This window comes from Haliotis rubra, unplaced genomic scaffold, assembly GCF_003918875.1.
Source record: "Haliotis rubra isolate DU_JTF1 unplaced genomic scaffold, ASM391887v1 Scf115, whole genome shotgun sequence".
Lineage (NCBI taxonomy): Eukaryota > Metazoa > Mollusca > Gastropoda > Lepetellida > Haliotidae > Haliotis > Haliotis rubra.
The window spans coordinates 1,010,441-1,028,059 of NW_025765059.1; the positions used below are offsets into that span (position 1 = coordinate 1,010,441).

Consider the following 17,619-nt stretch of genomic DNA (forward strand, 5'->3'; position numbering starts at 1 on the left):
TGCTGTTGATCACTGGATTGTCTGATCGAGACTCGATTATTTACATACCGCCGCCATATAGCTGGAATATTGCTGAGTGCGGCGTAAAACTAAACTCACTCACTTTCTACACACTTTAACTAAGGTGTACACATGTTCGCGGGTTTCCCTAAAGCGCCCATGTCAAACTGGCAGCTGTGTTACAACTGAGATATTGTTCCAAACGTCATTAAATCCCTCTGAATCACTCACTTTGTGCATACTCTGGGATAACTGATGCCTAGAAGCACGGAAGTGTTTAGTGTAGAAATCTCAGGAACCCCAATAATTCATAAGAAACATTTCTCTTAGGTTTAGGTTGTGAAATACACAATGCCATTTTAGGTTTAGGCTGGCCAACAAAACCCGTGATGCAAAAAGTGCTGCTGATTGTGTAACTGGTCAACGAGACATTTTCCGTGAAACAAAAATTACATATTTATCCTAATATATTTGTACTGGAACCTGAAGACATCAATGCCAAATTATCCATCACGATTCGCTGGCCATCATATGCCTGACCTGTTCCATAAGCACTAACATTTTCTTGTGATCAGTTGCTGGTATATTATGCCTGTATATCAAAGCTCCTCTCTAATGCTCTACCAGCCTCACAAAATATGTTGTCACAAATCAATGTCATTGAGGTCACATGTCGGTCATTTACTGGTCATCTTCATCAACGTACTACATGTATCTCCATCTGACCATTGGATTGTGCCCGAGAAATGAATCTTCCATTGTTATTAGCTCTGTCTGAAGAAGATCAATATACCTGCAGTCTCCGACCAATGTTACACGATGCGTTCATGCCCAGTCGTATTAGTGGACCGTTCAGATAGACAGCGTGTACAGTACAACCACTGATGTCAATGACCAACCATTAATAAGTGTCATACCATAAATAGGTGTCATTTCATAGGTATCATTTATGCATATTTTGAAAATTGCCATTGAAGATTTGTTTTAGACGAATTGCTTGCTGTAACTTTCTTGAACTTTGCATTTTCACTTCAACCATTGGATGTAAGGATACTGATGTTTATATGCATATATGTGGTTATAAATGGGACTTTTGTTTTTTGCAGATCCTCCCCGATTCGGTGGCATCCGGGATGGATCAGCAACAAGAATACAACTCCTACAAGCACCTGTTGGAGTCCAAGAACTTCACGGCGTTTCTTGGATACCCTTACAACTTCACGGGGGCAGAGGACATACTTCAGGACTTCGAGCACAGCTACTACACTCGTATGACGTACAGGACAGTGATTCTACTGTCACTGTATGCTCCTATCTTTCTCGTTGGACTCGTGGGGAATATACTGATAATCTGCACTGTAGCAAGTGACAAGAATGTCAGGAAGGCCAAGAACTACTACTTGTTGAACCTAGCTGCCGCCGACCTCATGGTGACACTATTCTGTATGCCGATGGCCATAACGACTATTATATATAGATTGTGGATATACGGGGAATTTCTCTGTAAAGCTATAGTGTTTCTGCAAGGTAAGTTCATATACATGTCCATCCATCTGTGTACTTTGGCTGGAACCTTTTTTATTGATTAGATACCTTATGCTGCTGCTCCAAACGAATGACATCAAAACAGTTGATGGACATATCTTAACATGTCAAACAACTGTTATTCTAAACAGCAAACAAACTAATCAAAAGTTTAAACAGATTGAAAGTTAATCATATATGTATTGGCTACTTTTTGGATATACATTTGATATACATCATTATGCAACATGAAAATTGACTATGTTTCAAATGTGATTCCTTGGTATGCCATGTTCATGTACACCATACTGAAATGTGAAATATAACCATGTTGTTTTCCAACGCCCAGTTTACACATATAATGATGCAACGTGGAATATAAACTGTGTTTCAAACGTGTTGTTTTCGTATGCACAATGTATATTCACCATGGTGCATCGTGGAATTTTACCAGAATTTCAAATGTTTGCCCTGTTTGTATAGACCCCAGTGCAACGTGGAATATTATTGTGTAGCAAACGTGGTCTTTGTATGCCCCCTTTATACACATCCGGGGCGGTGGGGGAGACTAATGGTTAAAGCGTTGTTTCATCACGCCGAATCCCCGGGTTCGAATCCCCACATGGGCACAATGTGTGAAGCCCATTTCTGGTGTCCCCCACCGTGATGTTGCTGGAATATTGCTAAAAGCGGCGTAAAACCAAACTCAGTCAGTCAGTCAGTTATACACATCCAAATTGAGACATGGAATATGTTTCAAACGTGCTTTTATGGTAAGCCCTGTTAATCTACACCAATATGCAACATGGAATATAACTGTGTTTCAAACTTCATTTCAGGTATTGCAGTGGCCAATAGCATCTTCACTTTGACTGCGATGAGCATCGATCGCTACATCTCGATTCAGCATCCTGTAACAGCACATCGGGTCACCTCCCCGGGACAAGCACTTATCATTATTTTGGTTATTTGGATCGTATCTGCCATTTTCATGGGACCCCTGCTATATATAAGAAAAATTGACACGTTGGAAATGCCGGAGTTAACCGTGATGCAGTTTTGCATCGAGGACTGGCCACAGGATTACGATCGCCAGGCATTTGGTGTATTTCTTCTTTTCATGATCTACATAATTCCGGGGGGTACTCTGGCCATTTGTTATGCGCACGTCGGAAGGACTCTTTGCAGCGATGATATGTGCAGGGAAAGCTCCGACAGCAGTACAAAGAGACTGTTCTCCAGAAAGCGTGCTGCTCGTATGCTTATTATACTTGTAGTGATATTCATGATCTGCTGGCTTCCATACAACATTACATCACTCAGTGTTGACATCGCAGAAGAAAGTGAACCGGTCCGATTACTCCCCTTTGCTCTTTGGCTCGGGCATGCGCACAGTGCAGTCAACCCGGTGATGTATTGGCTGCTGAACAGACGGTTCAGGGACAAGGTACGCAGTATGATGAAGTATATCAGGAGAAGCAACATGTTTCTCAGTTCTCCTACACCAGATTACGTGTGAAGATAGAGGAAGTCGTCCCTCACATACTGGGCTACATGTGTATGAATGGCGAAGTGTTGGAACTTACAACTACCTGTTTCGCCAGTCTCGAAGGTTCAAGTCCGGTCTGTGTTGTATATAGATATCAGGAGAAGCGATCAAATCAAAATTTATTTATCTAATTTCTTTGCCTCTCCAGCCTCTGCGTGGCTTTTTAGTGTTATTCAGACAGTTCTTCCCCGACAAAATGAGTAATCATTGCTAAATGAACATTTGGGGTATCCTATCACTCCAAAAATATTTTAATAATGTAATCGCACAACACATATTTGTTCATCATGTATTTAACATTCAACTGTGTAAATTCGTGTGCAACTGTGCGAGGTTAAGGCTGTTGTATTTCACGAAGTGTTCGGTACACGTTCCATTTCTTGCATGAAACGCCTTGTCATCACTGGGTGAAGTGCCAACTTGCATTATGTGGCTTGATCATCACTGTATATAGTGCAAGTTTACATTGTTTGGTTTGATCATCCCTGTAAGTAGAGCAAGCTTGCATTATTTGGTTTGATCATCACAGTGAGTGGTGCAAGCCTACATTAAGCGCCTTGATCATCACTGTGAGTACTGCAAGCGTGCAGAAAGAGGCCTGAACATCGCTGTAAGTAGCCTATCTTGCATTATAAGCAGTGCCAGCTTGCATGAAGCACCTTGACCATCTCTGAAAGCTACCATGCATGTTAAGGAAGTTATATCACTGCAAACTGACCAGCATTGCTGAATAAAGTGGTGTCACCATCGCTGTAAGTAGTTAAACATTGAATACATATGTTTAACCACTGCTGTAAATAGTGCAACATTACTTTAAACGATCTGACCATTATTGTGTTCGGTTGTGTTAAGCGGTTTGATCATCACTTTAAAGAATCGTACGTTGCATACGGCAATTGTGTCATCACTGAAAATTGGGTTACATTGCACGGTTTGAGCATTGCTGCATGTGGCGCACAGCAATTGGCCACCTTTCAAAGGCGACTATAATTTCTGAGTGACTGAGGGTATCACTGATATGTTGTAAGCCCTTTGTTTTGTAGACTAACATACCTGTGGTTTCGTTCGTACTATGAAATGTCGTAGAACACACGTATCATTTTGTACTTGATTTTATTGTAACGTGGAATCCTAACCATCCTGTCAGACAACTCTGTTTAGTTCATGAACATGCGTTAGTTTCTATGTCCGTTTCCTTCCACTGTGTTGATATGATAGTGTTGTTTTAGTGCTACGTACCGTAATCAAACAGCGTGCCGTTGATACGCATTTATCGGGATCTGTGAACTGGCTGCCATTTTCACGAAAACATTAAACAGCACAGCTTTTGAACAACTGAATGGAATCCACGCGGTTATAAAGCCCCAGTTTTGTTCCATTCTAAAATATATAACCCCACATATATATCAGTATTAAATACGAAAGGTAACCTGTGTGTCGGTGTACATGTTCATTACAATGCAAGTGCAAGTGCAAAACATTGATCATTAAAAATATCGGTTCACAGACACGATAACTTCATATCTGATACCTGTTGTAAGACCCTTTTTACAGGCAGCTTCTGTGTATTTTGCTCACGTTTAGTGTTGGGCTATTTGTATATATCGTGTATTGTAATGTATTGCAAGCATTTATAGAACCCACAGCATCAACCTACAACCCATATCTTAAATACACATAGGAACGTTCAAAGCTCAGTTCTGATACAAATGCATTCTCATATTGATAGATTCGTTGTTGGTAGATGAAAATGTGATATCTTCCCTCAGATTATTTCATTTGTCTAAAGGTTTACCTTTTGGAAAAACTGCGCCAATTCTGAGATTGTTTACATGCAAATCATACAAGGCTTTCTATATCTTGTTTCTAGTCAACTTTATCCAGTAGCGCGACCGATGTTCTCCTCTTGTACATACATCTGATCAAGAATCTCATTCCGTCTCTTGTAGTTTTGCATCTCCTGATGGTGTATGATGTGATACAAACCCGGTTATTAGTGGACATTGAGCCAGCTGAAGCTCTTATAGACCCTAGGGTATCTCATAGTACCAGTCCTAGCGACACCATTTGAACACACGCGACACTGTTTAACCATTTCGCACTAATTTCCTGTCGTACGAAATAAGATCTGCACAATACATAAAGCCTGAAGCAGACATTAAGGCTACACAAATGGGGTCGAGTGTTGGTTCAGATGTACGTATGACGATAGTTAAGGCAATATGGTCTCAATCAAATGAATATCAACACGGAGGAGGAAAGGGTTTATAAATTGAAATGTGTAGATATGATAAATGTTGCGAACAGTTATTAATATCTTAAAGAGTACATTAAAAATGCAGTATGAAGAGTATACATTATTTTCAAATCAGGATAACCATGGTGTCACATTCATTTCAGTTCCCTGTTCAAATTGGTCCGTCCTCTTCTAAATCTTCACAGTTCCAATATGGTATTAGCCTGTCTTTATGATATTACTGCCTTGTGAAAATATCATGGACAGATTGGTTTTAAATGTAACGTTGCGAAATTATTGTTAAAACCATGTTTATTTACGTAATTTGTTCTGGCTGAAATTTTACTATTTCTGTTATATAAAGTGCAGTGTGTGAATTAGGTCATCCGTTTAGTACACACTGCAAAGTAGGAAACGCGTAACTTATACAATCTGTAAACTACTGGCTATTTAAATCATTTAGTAGGTGAATAGAATCTGTTTCCTTTTTCGTGAAATATCATGGTTGTCCGAGCAACTCAAGAAAATACCAAGTCAGGTCAGGGACGATAGAAATATTATTTGACAAGAAATGAACCGGGAAAGGACGTTCGTGTCGCCCAGTAACCTACAATAATGTGTCAGTCAACCCGGGTTATCACATTGAAGCATTGTAGGATGACGTTGTCTTCACGGCTGAAACGTAGTCATTCGTGATGTACATGTATTCCCGTGTCAATGTCCTGTTCGCATGTACCACCAATCACTGAATAAATCCATTTATCGGTTCAAATGCCCACCACGTCGAGGGGACGTCGTATAGTTTCCTACGAGAAGTGCCTTTCATAGAGTCAAAAACGAGTACAGTTCTATCAAATAGAACCATAACCAACTCCATAAACCTCAAGTATCGCTGTTGTAGCAGATTATGTCTTCGTGTGCAATGCCTAGCTGTTGTGATTTTCTATGACGCTTGTGGACTAGTCCTTAATAGATCCTTTGAAATAATTTATTTGATTGATATACAAAACGGAAATCAGAGTATGTGCGAAACAGAAAATAACTACGTATAGTTCATTAGCCAAGTTAGATGCATAAAGCTTCATCGATCTTTTTATACTGGTTACAGTGTGATTCAATGTGCAACATAATCCCGGTTTTATTAATTATATATCATGTTAATACAAATATTACAGGTCTTTCCACGGGCAAAGGTTATATGTCGGTGACCGACAATTCAATATTGTGGTGGAAGGGGGTGAGGAGGGGAGGGGGTGGGGGATGTGATTATTATTTAGAGAGGGTGCATTCAAAACAAACCACGTTCTTTCTTGAATGAGTGCCAAGAACACTATTTTACTCGACATCCATCCAGAATGTTATTTTTTGTAAAACTTGAGGGCATTTCTTTTAACCCGGGGATCCATCCTCTCTCACCCCCATATACCGCTAACGCACAGAACAAGTATTTTTATTGTACGCCAGACCGCAATGACAACTTGTATAATTGTATTGTTAATTTTGCTACACATTAACCGTTGTGACAGCTCCATTTTGTACTATTGTTACAATAAAATGTTAAAGAAACTATACCTGTCATGTTGTTACTTTTACAGGCATGTTTTGTACATTTTTATATGTTTGCATTACTAAGTCTGCCGCGAACACCTGGTGTCTTCGCTGATTGTCACTGACCCACTCACTAAATGTCAACCACTATATTTATCTTTTGCTCTCAGTGACATATTTTTCGGATAATTCTGACCGATTATAGATCATCTATAATCAGATCATTTCTGTGGCATGAGTACTCTAGGTCTTCATGACAGTGAGTGTAACTTTGTCCATCGTTTGTGACCTGTTTCGAAGTTGGCATCACATGTATTGTGCTTTGTATAACAGAACCAAATGCTCGATGATGGTAATGTATAGATACTATATACTGAACATTTCCACCGTGTTTATTAATGTTGTTCTTCTAGACGTGTTTTCTAGGAATCAGGACGAAGCCTCATGGCTCCTCAGCACTGGCGTGGTCACCGGACGCCTTGATAAGCTATCCAATAAGTCTTTTTCTTACCATAATCAGATTACAAAGCGCCTACGGTACAAACCATTTAGCGATGTCAACACATAAATGAGACACCGCGTCGTACTGACTATTGTGAGCATGCCCGGTTATATCTCCAAGGTTTCTTTGATGGGCATTTTAGAAGTTGAGTTCTTTTATTCTGACGATGCGACGTTTCGACATAGATTCTAATGCTTGATTCTTGTTTGACAACGACATTAGAATCTATGTCGAAACGTCGCCTCCACAGAATAAAAGAAGTTGTATATCCATAACAAGTGTCATCATTCTTCATCTCCAAGGTTGTCTAACAGAAACACTAAATGCTTGAGTTGTTGAAATATTACTCATATAAAAGAAAAGTTGAGTATTGCAAAGCTGAAGTCATCCTTTTGGTCATCCTGGTGGATAGTGGCTCTGAATCTGTCCAGATGAGGTGTATTTTACTGCTGTGGTGTATTTGTAGCTCATGTGGGTGGGAAAACCACTGTGGGAAATTGGCGATTTGACGTTATCAGATTATCAACGTACCTTAACCGTATTATAGCACTTGACGTTCTTGACCAAATTGCCTTGAATTGACTTTTCCATTCTGTAATCATAAGGAATCAGATCAGGAAGAACGGAAGCACATTTAGTTTTCTTGAGAAGGTCAGCCTTTTGCCTAAATGTCATATCTCCAAATTTCACTTTGATGCTATCCATGATAAGTCCACCATTTCACAATACTATTTTCCTCAGTAAAGATAGATCACATTTACTTCCATTTTTGACAAATTGCTTTCAACGTTTGAAGACAGAGATTTCAGTGACATAATTCGACATCGTTAAAATTGGTCCTTTTCTGAGACTGCAAATCCTGTTGGTTTTGGAGATTCGACGTGGTATCGATTCCACATGTCTAAAAAAATGTCTTAGTTACGAAAGTGTAGAAAGTATATAGTTACGATGCATGGTTCAGGAAGATAAACAGAGATGAAACAAACAGGAAATGGTTGCACACAACGTACCATGTCGCACCCTCAGAAACAATCTAGCAGCCTGGGTCATGTGCCAATAAGAACATCATTATTGTAGATCGATGGTTGATTAAGTGTGAGAACACATACAGACTCCATCCGATGCGCTCCTGAAGACAAATTTCATTTTGTCTTAAAGCATACATGCACCAAGCTTTGGACCCCTTCGACACACCCACTGCCCCCAAACAGGTACTAAGAGGAGTTCCTCGAATGTATTTCTTCGCAATCTGAATCACTGGACGTGTTTGTATTGAGATGCGACAACATAATGACATCCCTAATTGAGTTTCTGCAGTACGTAAAGTTGAATGCTGGAGCATTGATCATAAATTATACACCGTCTCCCACATAGCAGCCTCAGAATAACACACAGCTTCCTACATTGTTAATTTGAGGAGACGTCGATCCAGTTATAACATGAAGGAGTGTGATTTATGAAGGTGGGTCCCCATATCCGCCCTGGTTTTGTTAGTAGGACGTGATAATTACAAATATGTACCCAGACTCATTCAATAATCCTAAGAAATTTAATCTTATACGATTTCGACGATACCATAAGATCGTTTTTGAGAATCACTATCAACTGGTGTTGATAACAGTTGTACATGAGGTGCTGAGCCTATCATCTCTCCTGGCGCTGCCTGTCAAACACACGAAGGAAAGTCAGTCGGAAACGTGTGGCAAAAATGAAAATGGGGATTTGCATCAGACATCACTCTTTGACATTTATGATTCAAATTTGGATATGTCCTGGATCTGAAAGCTTACATAAAGATGGAATGTCTATTGTATCTGTTACACACTTTACACACCTCATTGAACAATCAAACCTTACACGTTCAGCTAGTGCTTTAAACAAAGGTGAAATGACACAACAACCACAAAAATTAAAGTAGCTAGACGTGATTAGATAAGAAAAAACAATCCTTGGGAACAATTCCATTTTATAGCTCGACGTGATCCAGGTCACGAATGCATTTTCCTTTCAAAGCCCTTTGCCAATCAAGGCAATTGAAAGAACCTGTCATTCACGGCATAATCTGGGAGGCTGAACATAAGTAAGTTACAAATCAGAATTGTCACTACTCAACAGGGACCAACTGGATAGCCTGGCGCTTAAAGGGTTTACCATTCAACGTCTGAGTTCGATTCCCCACATGGGTACAGTTCGTGACACCCATTTCCACTGACCACCACCGGATTACTACTAAGAGCGAGTGCCGTAATGTGAAAGGAGGCTTCGTGAGGCATCACCCAACACAGACACATTTTACTACCTAACAAAACAGCTCGAGCAACTGACGGAGCAAGACGCGGGTACCCTGCTACTTATGGTGTCATCCATGATTTTCAGTCATCCTCGCTCACTTCCATAATCCGAAATACGAAGGTAATGGTTAACATGGTGACACGTGCAGATGTGGACAGCACCAATGTATACACTGTTCTAAAAAGACACTGGAAATAATGAGAATGTTGATTTTGTTTATCCAAGACACATGCAATACAAAAAGCAATGTTTGCATAAACATCCATTAGTCGTGTGTTCGCTAAACGCCGAAATGCCAAAAATGTTTTGAACGTTTGCAGCTTTATAAAGCATTTCCATGACCTTACACGGGCTTGTCATGGAAAAGAAATTCAAAGTAGAATACTGCATATACAATGGAGCAACATTGTACTGGCTGAGGAACTGACCTCGAGTCTCGTTCAGTGATGATTTCTTTTCCAACGTCGAGATGGAATAAAGCGTCTTGTGGACGTCAGACTGAACGTTTGGAGGATCTCCGGAACTGAACCCAATAGATTATAGGGTGAACACGATAAAGGAAGCATACAACTTTTGGATAACAACTTCTTGTTTATTGCATACATCGATGTGTGTGTGTGTGTGTGTGTGTGTGTGTGTGTGTGTGTGTGTGTGTGTGTGTGTGTGTGTGTGTGTGTGTGTGTGTGTGTGTGTGTGTGTGTGTGTGTGTGTGTGTAGTGTGTGTGTGTGTGTTTTGCCAAGTGATTAAAGCGTTGGCTCGTCACGTCGAAGACCCGGGTTCGAATACCCACATGGGTACAATGTGTGAAGCCCATTTCTGGTGTCCCCCGCCGTGATGTTGCTTGAATATTGCTAAAACCAAAATCAGTCAGTCAGATACATCGATGTAGATTGTTAACCGTTAATATCGTTAAAGCTATAGGTGTATAAATCTACATCGAAACGATATTTAGCGACCAACGTCTAGAATGCGAATTGAACATTGTACTCGACAGGTGTAGGTCAACGTTAACGTACGCCGCATATACTCGTCCAACTGGTCAAGGTACTGAGGAACAACTTATGATAATTCCTCCGGACATAATCTATAGACTCCTTCAGTCTGTGCCAAAGAGGTTTAGAGCAGTAACAAGAGCACACGGTGATCACACTTACTGACCAAAAAAGCCTCACAAGTGGACGGACAGGTCTTGTAACAGAACACTCAGTGTAAACATCATGTCAGTGATGATCTACGTGTTGTGTTTCATCCGTGTATCAATCATACTATTGCAATATGCGCATGTAATTGAAGACAGTAAACAATTTCCAGTGTAGCTTGTTTTGAAGATGGTGTCAATGATGTTCATTCTGTGCATGTTTAAAGAGCGACACTCAAGGATACCAGTAGCAAGCTATGTTAATAGGATGTGTAATCGTGACACATATCTGATGTAGATTTGTTTCTTCTATCCCATCCCTGAAAGCAGACTGTTCGTTGAAGTTCCTCAAGCAATACATAATCGCTCCCAAGACGCACCTTTAAAAAATTAGATGTGTGTTTGACAAATAGTCTATCGATGTAGCCATGTTTTCATGACGCCGTCCCGTTGACAGTTATGATATTATCTCGTGATTAAATGTCCAGTCTCTTTGTACCAGAGGGATTCCGTAATTGCTTCAAACAATGACTAACTCACGGCCACAGGGTTGCCATTTACTGAAAAAATAGTTTTGTAAGATAAATGTGTATTCGAATGATGAAAATCTAAAACTCCCTTGAAGTAACGCTTATTGCTTACACAGATCTCTAATACCTCTTTGGCCACATAGAAGCACTTCCCACGAGGGCATTAATCACTTTGTTGACTAGAAAGGAAAATGTCTCACGAAGACCTCCATCACGTTGTTGTCTCATACAAAACCTTCGAAAGTGTTTTCTATTTTCCACCACTGCTAGCCATCTCCAGCGATTCGATGACAGCTTGTAAATACGCGAATGGTACATATATCAAATTAATTAGTAACGTCAACGTAATTCAACGTCCCACGTGTCTGTTTTCGATAACACGCAGTCAACACATCTACCACATATATATCATGTTCTGAAACACTACAGATTGACAGTAATGTAGCTTGCAGTAGAAATTTACATAACTGTCACCAGACATGACGCAGTCGAACCTGGGTCTCTAGAGGTTGTTGCATATTTTCAGGACAATTTTGCCAACATCCAGCAGGAACAAATCCTGGCAGTTATTGTGTCAGTTGTGTTAAGGTGCAAAAGTCTAACGTGGATGGGGAATAGTAGAGGCAGGCACATTTTGAAAGGCCAAAGTTGGTGGGCGAAACTAATATTGGAACATCAGATCCCGATACAGCTATGGGGATGCAGCAACGAACTACAACCCCAATAACACCTGATAGGTTCCTAACTGCTAAACGCCACATGCTGTTTTCGGCATTTGCAATCATAGAAATATCTTTGTGTGATTGCCACATTTCACTGTCGCCAGTGATTGCATGCTCGAAAAGGCAAATTGTCACAGTAACAGTAAGCTATATATTTTTCCTGAAGCATTTGAACAAAGCCATGCATCGTGTAAACTGCAGTATATGGATATGGTGTATGTGTGTCTTCGTAGAGAATCCTACATCGTGCTGGTTTGTTTTCCACAAAGCATCTTCTGGTCTTTCAAGAACAGTGAGGAGGTGACTCACGGATCGGTTGCGGCAGAATGCAAACGTGTGCGCATCGTGATTGCTTACAAAGACGAATATCATTTCTTTACTCGTTTGACAAGGACTGACAAACTGATTAAGACAACAATAATACCACCGAATGAAGGTCTCAAATGGGTACGTCATTTAGTTTTATTCAACATTGCAGTTTTTATTCACCTCATTTGATTTGAAATGAAGCTAGAATTTCTTTCTCTTTAAGAATACCATTGTATGGACGCCAAGGATCTATGATTGCGGTCACAGTTTCAAATGACGCGAACCTAATTTCTTTTGACATTTAAAATGCCACAAATATCTCTTCTCGGCGTCACTAATGCCATCTTTAGTGAGTGATTAATTACTTACTGGGTACTCCAAAACTGACCCACTGACTGTCACATTTTCCCTTTGTGTACTCGAAATACTCCATCAAACCATCAAAGAACATCTGCTACGTATAAGTTCTAATCACTTGGAAATCTTCTGACAAATCAAATGTGATTCCTGGAGACATTGATTAAGGAAACACCCGAAGATATTCCACTGACCTAATTGGTTGTGAAATATAGGTGCTTCACATATTAGCGAAGTGTCGCACTGGTGATTATCGAGACAGCAGTTTCATTATCCAGTGTGGAAATGTGATCGGATGTGTTATCGATCGTAGACGAAACACGTTCCACCTGAAACTCTCTAAATAACTTCAATAAAGAAGCAAACTTATAGCGTAAACGGGAGTGGAGTTTTCCGTACTCAAAAAGTAGTTAGTTCGTATTTCTTCATGACCGTGCACGGACTGCAGGTGGCCTCCTTAACATAAAAGTGCATCGATTTTGGTTGATTTTCAGTACACCGTGAATGCCCTCCTAAATTGTTCATTCATGCACAAACTAAAATGACTTTGTGTGAAAGAAACTACAAAACCCGTTTTCACTCAGTCACTAACTCATTCACATACGGGATCGGCTGGTCAGACTCGTTGACCTGGCTCATGCATGTAATCGTATCCCAACTGTGTCGATCGATGTCCACGTTTTCAATGACGGGATTGCCTTGTCCTCACTTGATTATTTGTCAAATAGCTAAAAATTGTTGAGTGCAATGTAAAACAACAAACAAACTTTGACAAATGAACGTTCATGTAGTGTTGAAAGAAGCAAACAAAAAAACGTTCCCTCACTCACTTGAGGTTTAAGAACATTCATTGTTTCTGTTTGTGAAGTCTCACACAGTGGTTGTAACCACGTCTAATTGAAGAGAAAGTATTGCCGTTTTGGAAGCACAGAGCTCATTTAAGACATTCAATAACGGGATCGTATGACCTTAAACAGAAATATCTGATACATTTAAACAGCCATTAAACTTAAATGTCACGTATGTTCGGCATCCGCTCACGTGTAGGGTGAACATGTCGCAACATGTGACATTAATCTACCTGTATCTGTACGTAGCTCTGGTCCGGATAGTTTCGTGGGGTTTCACATTTTAGTAAAGATACTTTAATGTAAATTCCTAACATCGTAATATCAACCCATTTTGATTGTATATGTTGATGTAATTATGATATCAATTACGTGTCTATAGCTCAAGTGACCTTTAAACTGTAGACCTTTATCAAGATTTTAGCGAGATTACTGCTGAAAGAGCTTTGATTTTCAACACATTTGACATAGTTGACAGCGTTGCTTTCTTCTCCAAAGGAGCAGATCATTGCTTGTGTTACCGATCACTGGGTTGTTTAGTCCACATTTGATCGTTTATACGTTGTATTTCAGGAGTATTACGGGTCGCAGCGGTAGGGAACTAAGAATCACTGTCTAATTGTGACAGATGTGCGAATGTGGGTGCAGAACGCCCCTGTCGATGTGCAACGATTCATTAAACTTTCAAGATGTGAAGCCTCGTGAATTTCGGTAATTTCCAGGTCAAATATACTTGCACATCAAGCTGTATAGATCGTTTGACAAAACGTTGCTGGTGAGACAAATCCGCATCATAAGCAAAACATAATTCAGAATAGAACATTGGTCCTTGCATATTCATTCGTTACCTTTAATCAAATTTGATTATTTTATCAATTCGTTCTTTGGGATTTCGTGACAGAAAATGCCCAATGCTTATTGTAAGAGCTACACATGAACCACGGACATGCCGTGTGTGAGTCCTCTGCTGTGGTCTGGTGGGTGGAGTGTCAGGTTGGGGAGGGGAAGGTACGTGGTACGATCCCAGGGTGCGTCATACTACGTTAAGAGGTAGAAAATGTTGTTAATGTGTCAGGCGAATAAGAGGACAACCCATGGCTGGAGGATTGGGAGTCGGTGTACTGTGTCTGAGTAGGTATACACTGTGGGCTTACATCTACGTGGACGAACCGCACATGTAAACATACACGTACATTCGCGTCGCTATACAATAGTCCTGGACGCTACGTTCAAACTGATGTCACTCACCTCACCTACACTGTATAATCGGTTGTGTGATCGTTGTGTGATCGCTGTGAGATGTATTGGTGTGCTGTGTGGTGGTGCCGTGTGGTCCTGTGCATAGAGTTCAGGTCATAAATCAGTTGAAGTTAAGCAACGTTGGATGCGGATAGTCCTTGGATGGGATACCGTGTTTGGCAGCTTAACTCCTGAGAGTTTCTAGGACTTCAGTCCTGCCCCACAACGAAGTACATGTGATACATGTGATTTCAGGCAAGTGAGTTTGTTCAGAATTGCCTCTGTTCACCCAGCAGAAAATGGGTACTTGGGTTATCCGGGGTAATAACTGTCAGATTGTTAGCGCTATGAGCATCCACCCAGTGAATGGAGTTTAGCGCATTGTAAATGCACCTATTATTATTTATCGTATGTCATCGTGCCCTGATGGAGGGCATGCTGTGGACCACTGACTTGTCTTGTCCGGACTGGACTAATTACAAACCCCCATGACACAGCTAACTGAAATATTGACACACATCAAATATTGGTTCAAAATACTGAGAATGCATGAAATTAGCCCTGTCATTCGCTGTCATTAAGAAAGAGTCCGATTTGTCCTGTCAACTAATTTCACATTGTTATGATCCTTTCCACTATTTGCAATGTCCATACTTTGCCTGTGATTATAACACCATGTGTATGGGTCGGAGGCCTTATGTACAATAAACTATATTGATCTTGATACTAGAGTAGTCTATTCTTCTTAGTTTACTTCATTCTCAGTAAGGCCTCAATATTTCAGTATTTCTTTTCAATTAGTAAGTTCAAAAGTTTATAAAGAACATCTACTTCAACAGAAGAAAGTCATGACCTTGTCACACAAATCTGTTGTTGTATGGTCGGTCGGTGTGTGAGTGTCGTATTAATAGATTGATCCAAATGAGTCTTGACGAACTTAATCTCGTAACACGACACACGCCGACAAACCCAAGTCTACTCAAATATCAATGTGGCTGCAAGGCTTTGTCATTGGTTTCCAGATGAAAGCGTGACGAACGATAACAGCTGCACACGAATACAACATTAAACGTGATTGTAAGAATGCACAAAGAACATTACAGATGTCAAACTGGCTTCATATTAACCTAGATGTTATTAGTTTTAAACCAACGTGATAGGCGACTGTAGTGAGTTACAGCATTGTGCTAGAGGGTTTAGGCAGGCGTGGAGAGACAATGCTTTAACTCATAAGTGAGTGAGTGAGTTTAGTTTTACGCCACACTCTGCAATATTCCACATATATGGCGGCGGTCTGTAAATAATCGAGTCTGGACCAGACAACCCAGTGATCAACATCATGAACATCGTTCTAGGCAACTTGGATAAGATGACATGTGTCAACCAAGCCAGCGATCCTGACCATCTGATCCCGTTAGTCGCCTCTTACGACAAGCATGGGTTGCTGAAGATCAATTCTAACCCGGATCTTCACGGGTCCTCATATTCTCATTGTGCTTTAATTCATGAGTTACAAAACCCCCTAATAGACAAAAAATGGTCACCCCGTATTCATCAATGTGTGATCCTCCCGTAAATACAACGTGCATTGCCTGTGACTTAACTGCATACCAGTCTCCTCAATGCTCACAACATCCCGCACATGTCAATATATCCTCTGAATAACATCTTTGCTGCGAGCTTCCATGTCTTCATTTTACACTTAACACTTTGTTGTCGCACAATTTATCATCATTATCGTTGCTGTTAATTTAAGTTGCGGATCGCCCATAACAACGCTAAAGTACGCACGCACGCGCACACACACGCACGCACGCACGCACACACACACACACACACACACACACATTACTCTTCATGTTTTCTGACACAATCTGAGTCCTAGTCTGGACTTGTCAACCGAATGCTTAGTACAGCAACGAGCTACATCACCCGAGTACGATCACTAGGTGACCTATTCTTAGCCCTAATACTCACAATGCTCCACAAAAGTCACCTCAAAATTCACATTGCAGATATATGATCGCTGACAGCACATTATTTGAGGGGGATTTGAAGTGACGTTAACTGCATAGAAAGCCAGCACCACCGGACTACGACTGTGACAGTGTGTGCTTGTATCTATCGTTTGGTCCGTGTTCTTGTAATTTATCATTGTAACCTTTCATGAGTCATGCAAGGCAAATCTTATAAATAACAACTTCTTTGTTTGTTTACCACAATGTCAATATCCACCTGAAGTTGGTGCAAGAACTGGCCCAGAAACGTCGTGGTAAACAAAAGTTGTTATCCATACGATTTGTCTTGTATTTAATTACTACACCAACTTCTAAATGCCTTTGAAGAATTTCTTTCATAACTACTTACACACACAAAATTGAATAATACATATTGAATCGTTCTCACTTACGCGTATATTGTATATTTTAGAGGCGCTTCCGTGCAGCGATATTCAACACATTACAAGCACAAAGTTTATACTTAAGTTGTTCTTTGTAACGTGTAATATGACTAATATTCATAACAACAAGCCGTGCGGTTACCGAGTAAAGACGTTTACCTGTCACACGTGAGATCTGGTTTCGATTCCAAATCCAGTTGTGATATTAGGAGATTTGACCGCCGAACTGAAGGATGCATGGATTACTGAGCCAAACAGACGTCTTCTTTCTACAAGTGTGCAACGTGTCTTTACTACCTGGATTTAGAAATTATCGTCTACATCATACCCGAACAGAACACACACATATATAAATTATTTTCTTCGATTGCGGTCTCTTTAATGTGTAAATGTCATGTTGATCAGGAACCAGCGGGTGTATAA

General features: G+C 40.4%; 1 protein-coding gene across 1 annotated transcript; it reads left to right on the forward strand.

Annotated features, from left to right (window-relative positions):
- The first annotated feature begins 1,133 nt into the window (after positions 1-1,133).
- On the forward strand, positions 1,134-6,521 carry LOC124254820 (QRFP-like peptide receptor). Its single transcript, XM_046688670.1, has 2 exons — positions 1,134-1,527; positions 2,364-6,521. The coding sequence occupies exons 1-2, from the start codon at positions 1,134-1,136 to the stop codon at positions 3,041-3,043; spliced, it is 1,074 nt and encodes a 357-aa protein (XP_046544626.1). The 3' UTR covers positions 3,044-6,521.
- The last annotated feature ends 11,098 nt before the right edge of the window (positions 6,522-17,619 follow it).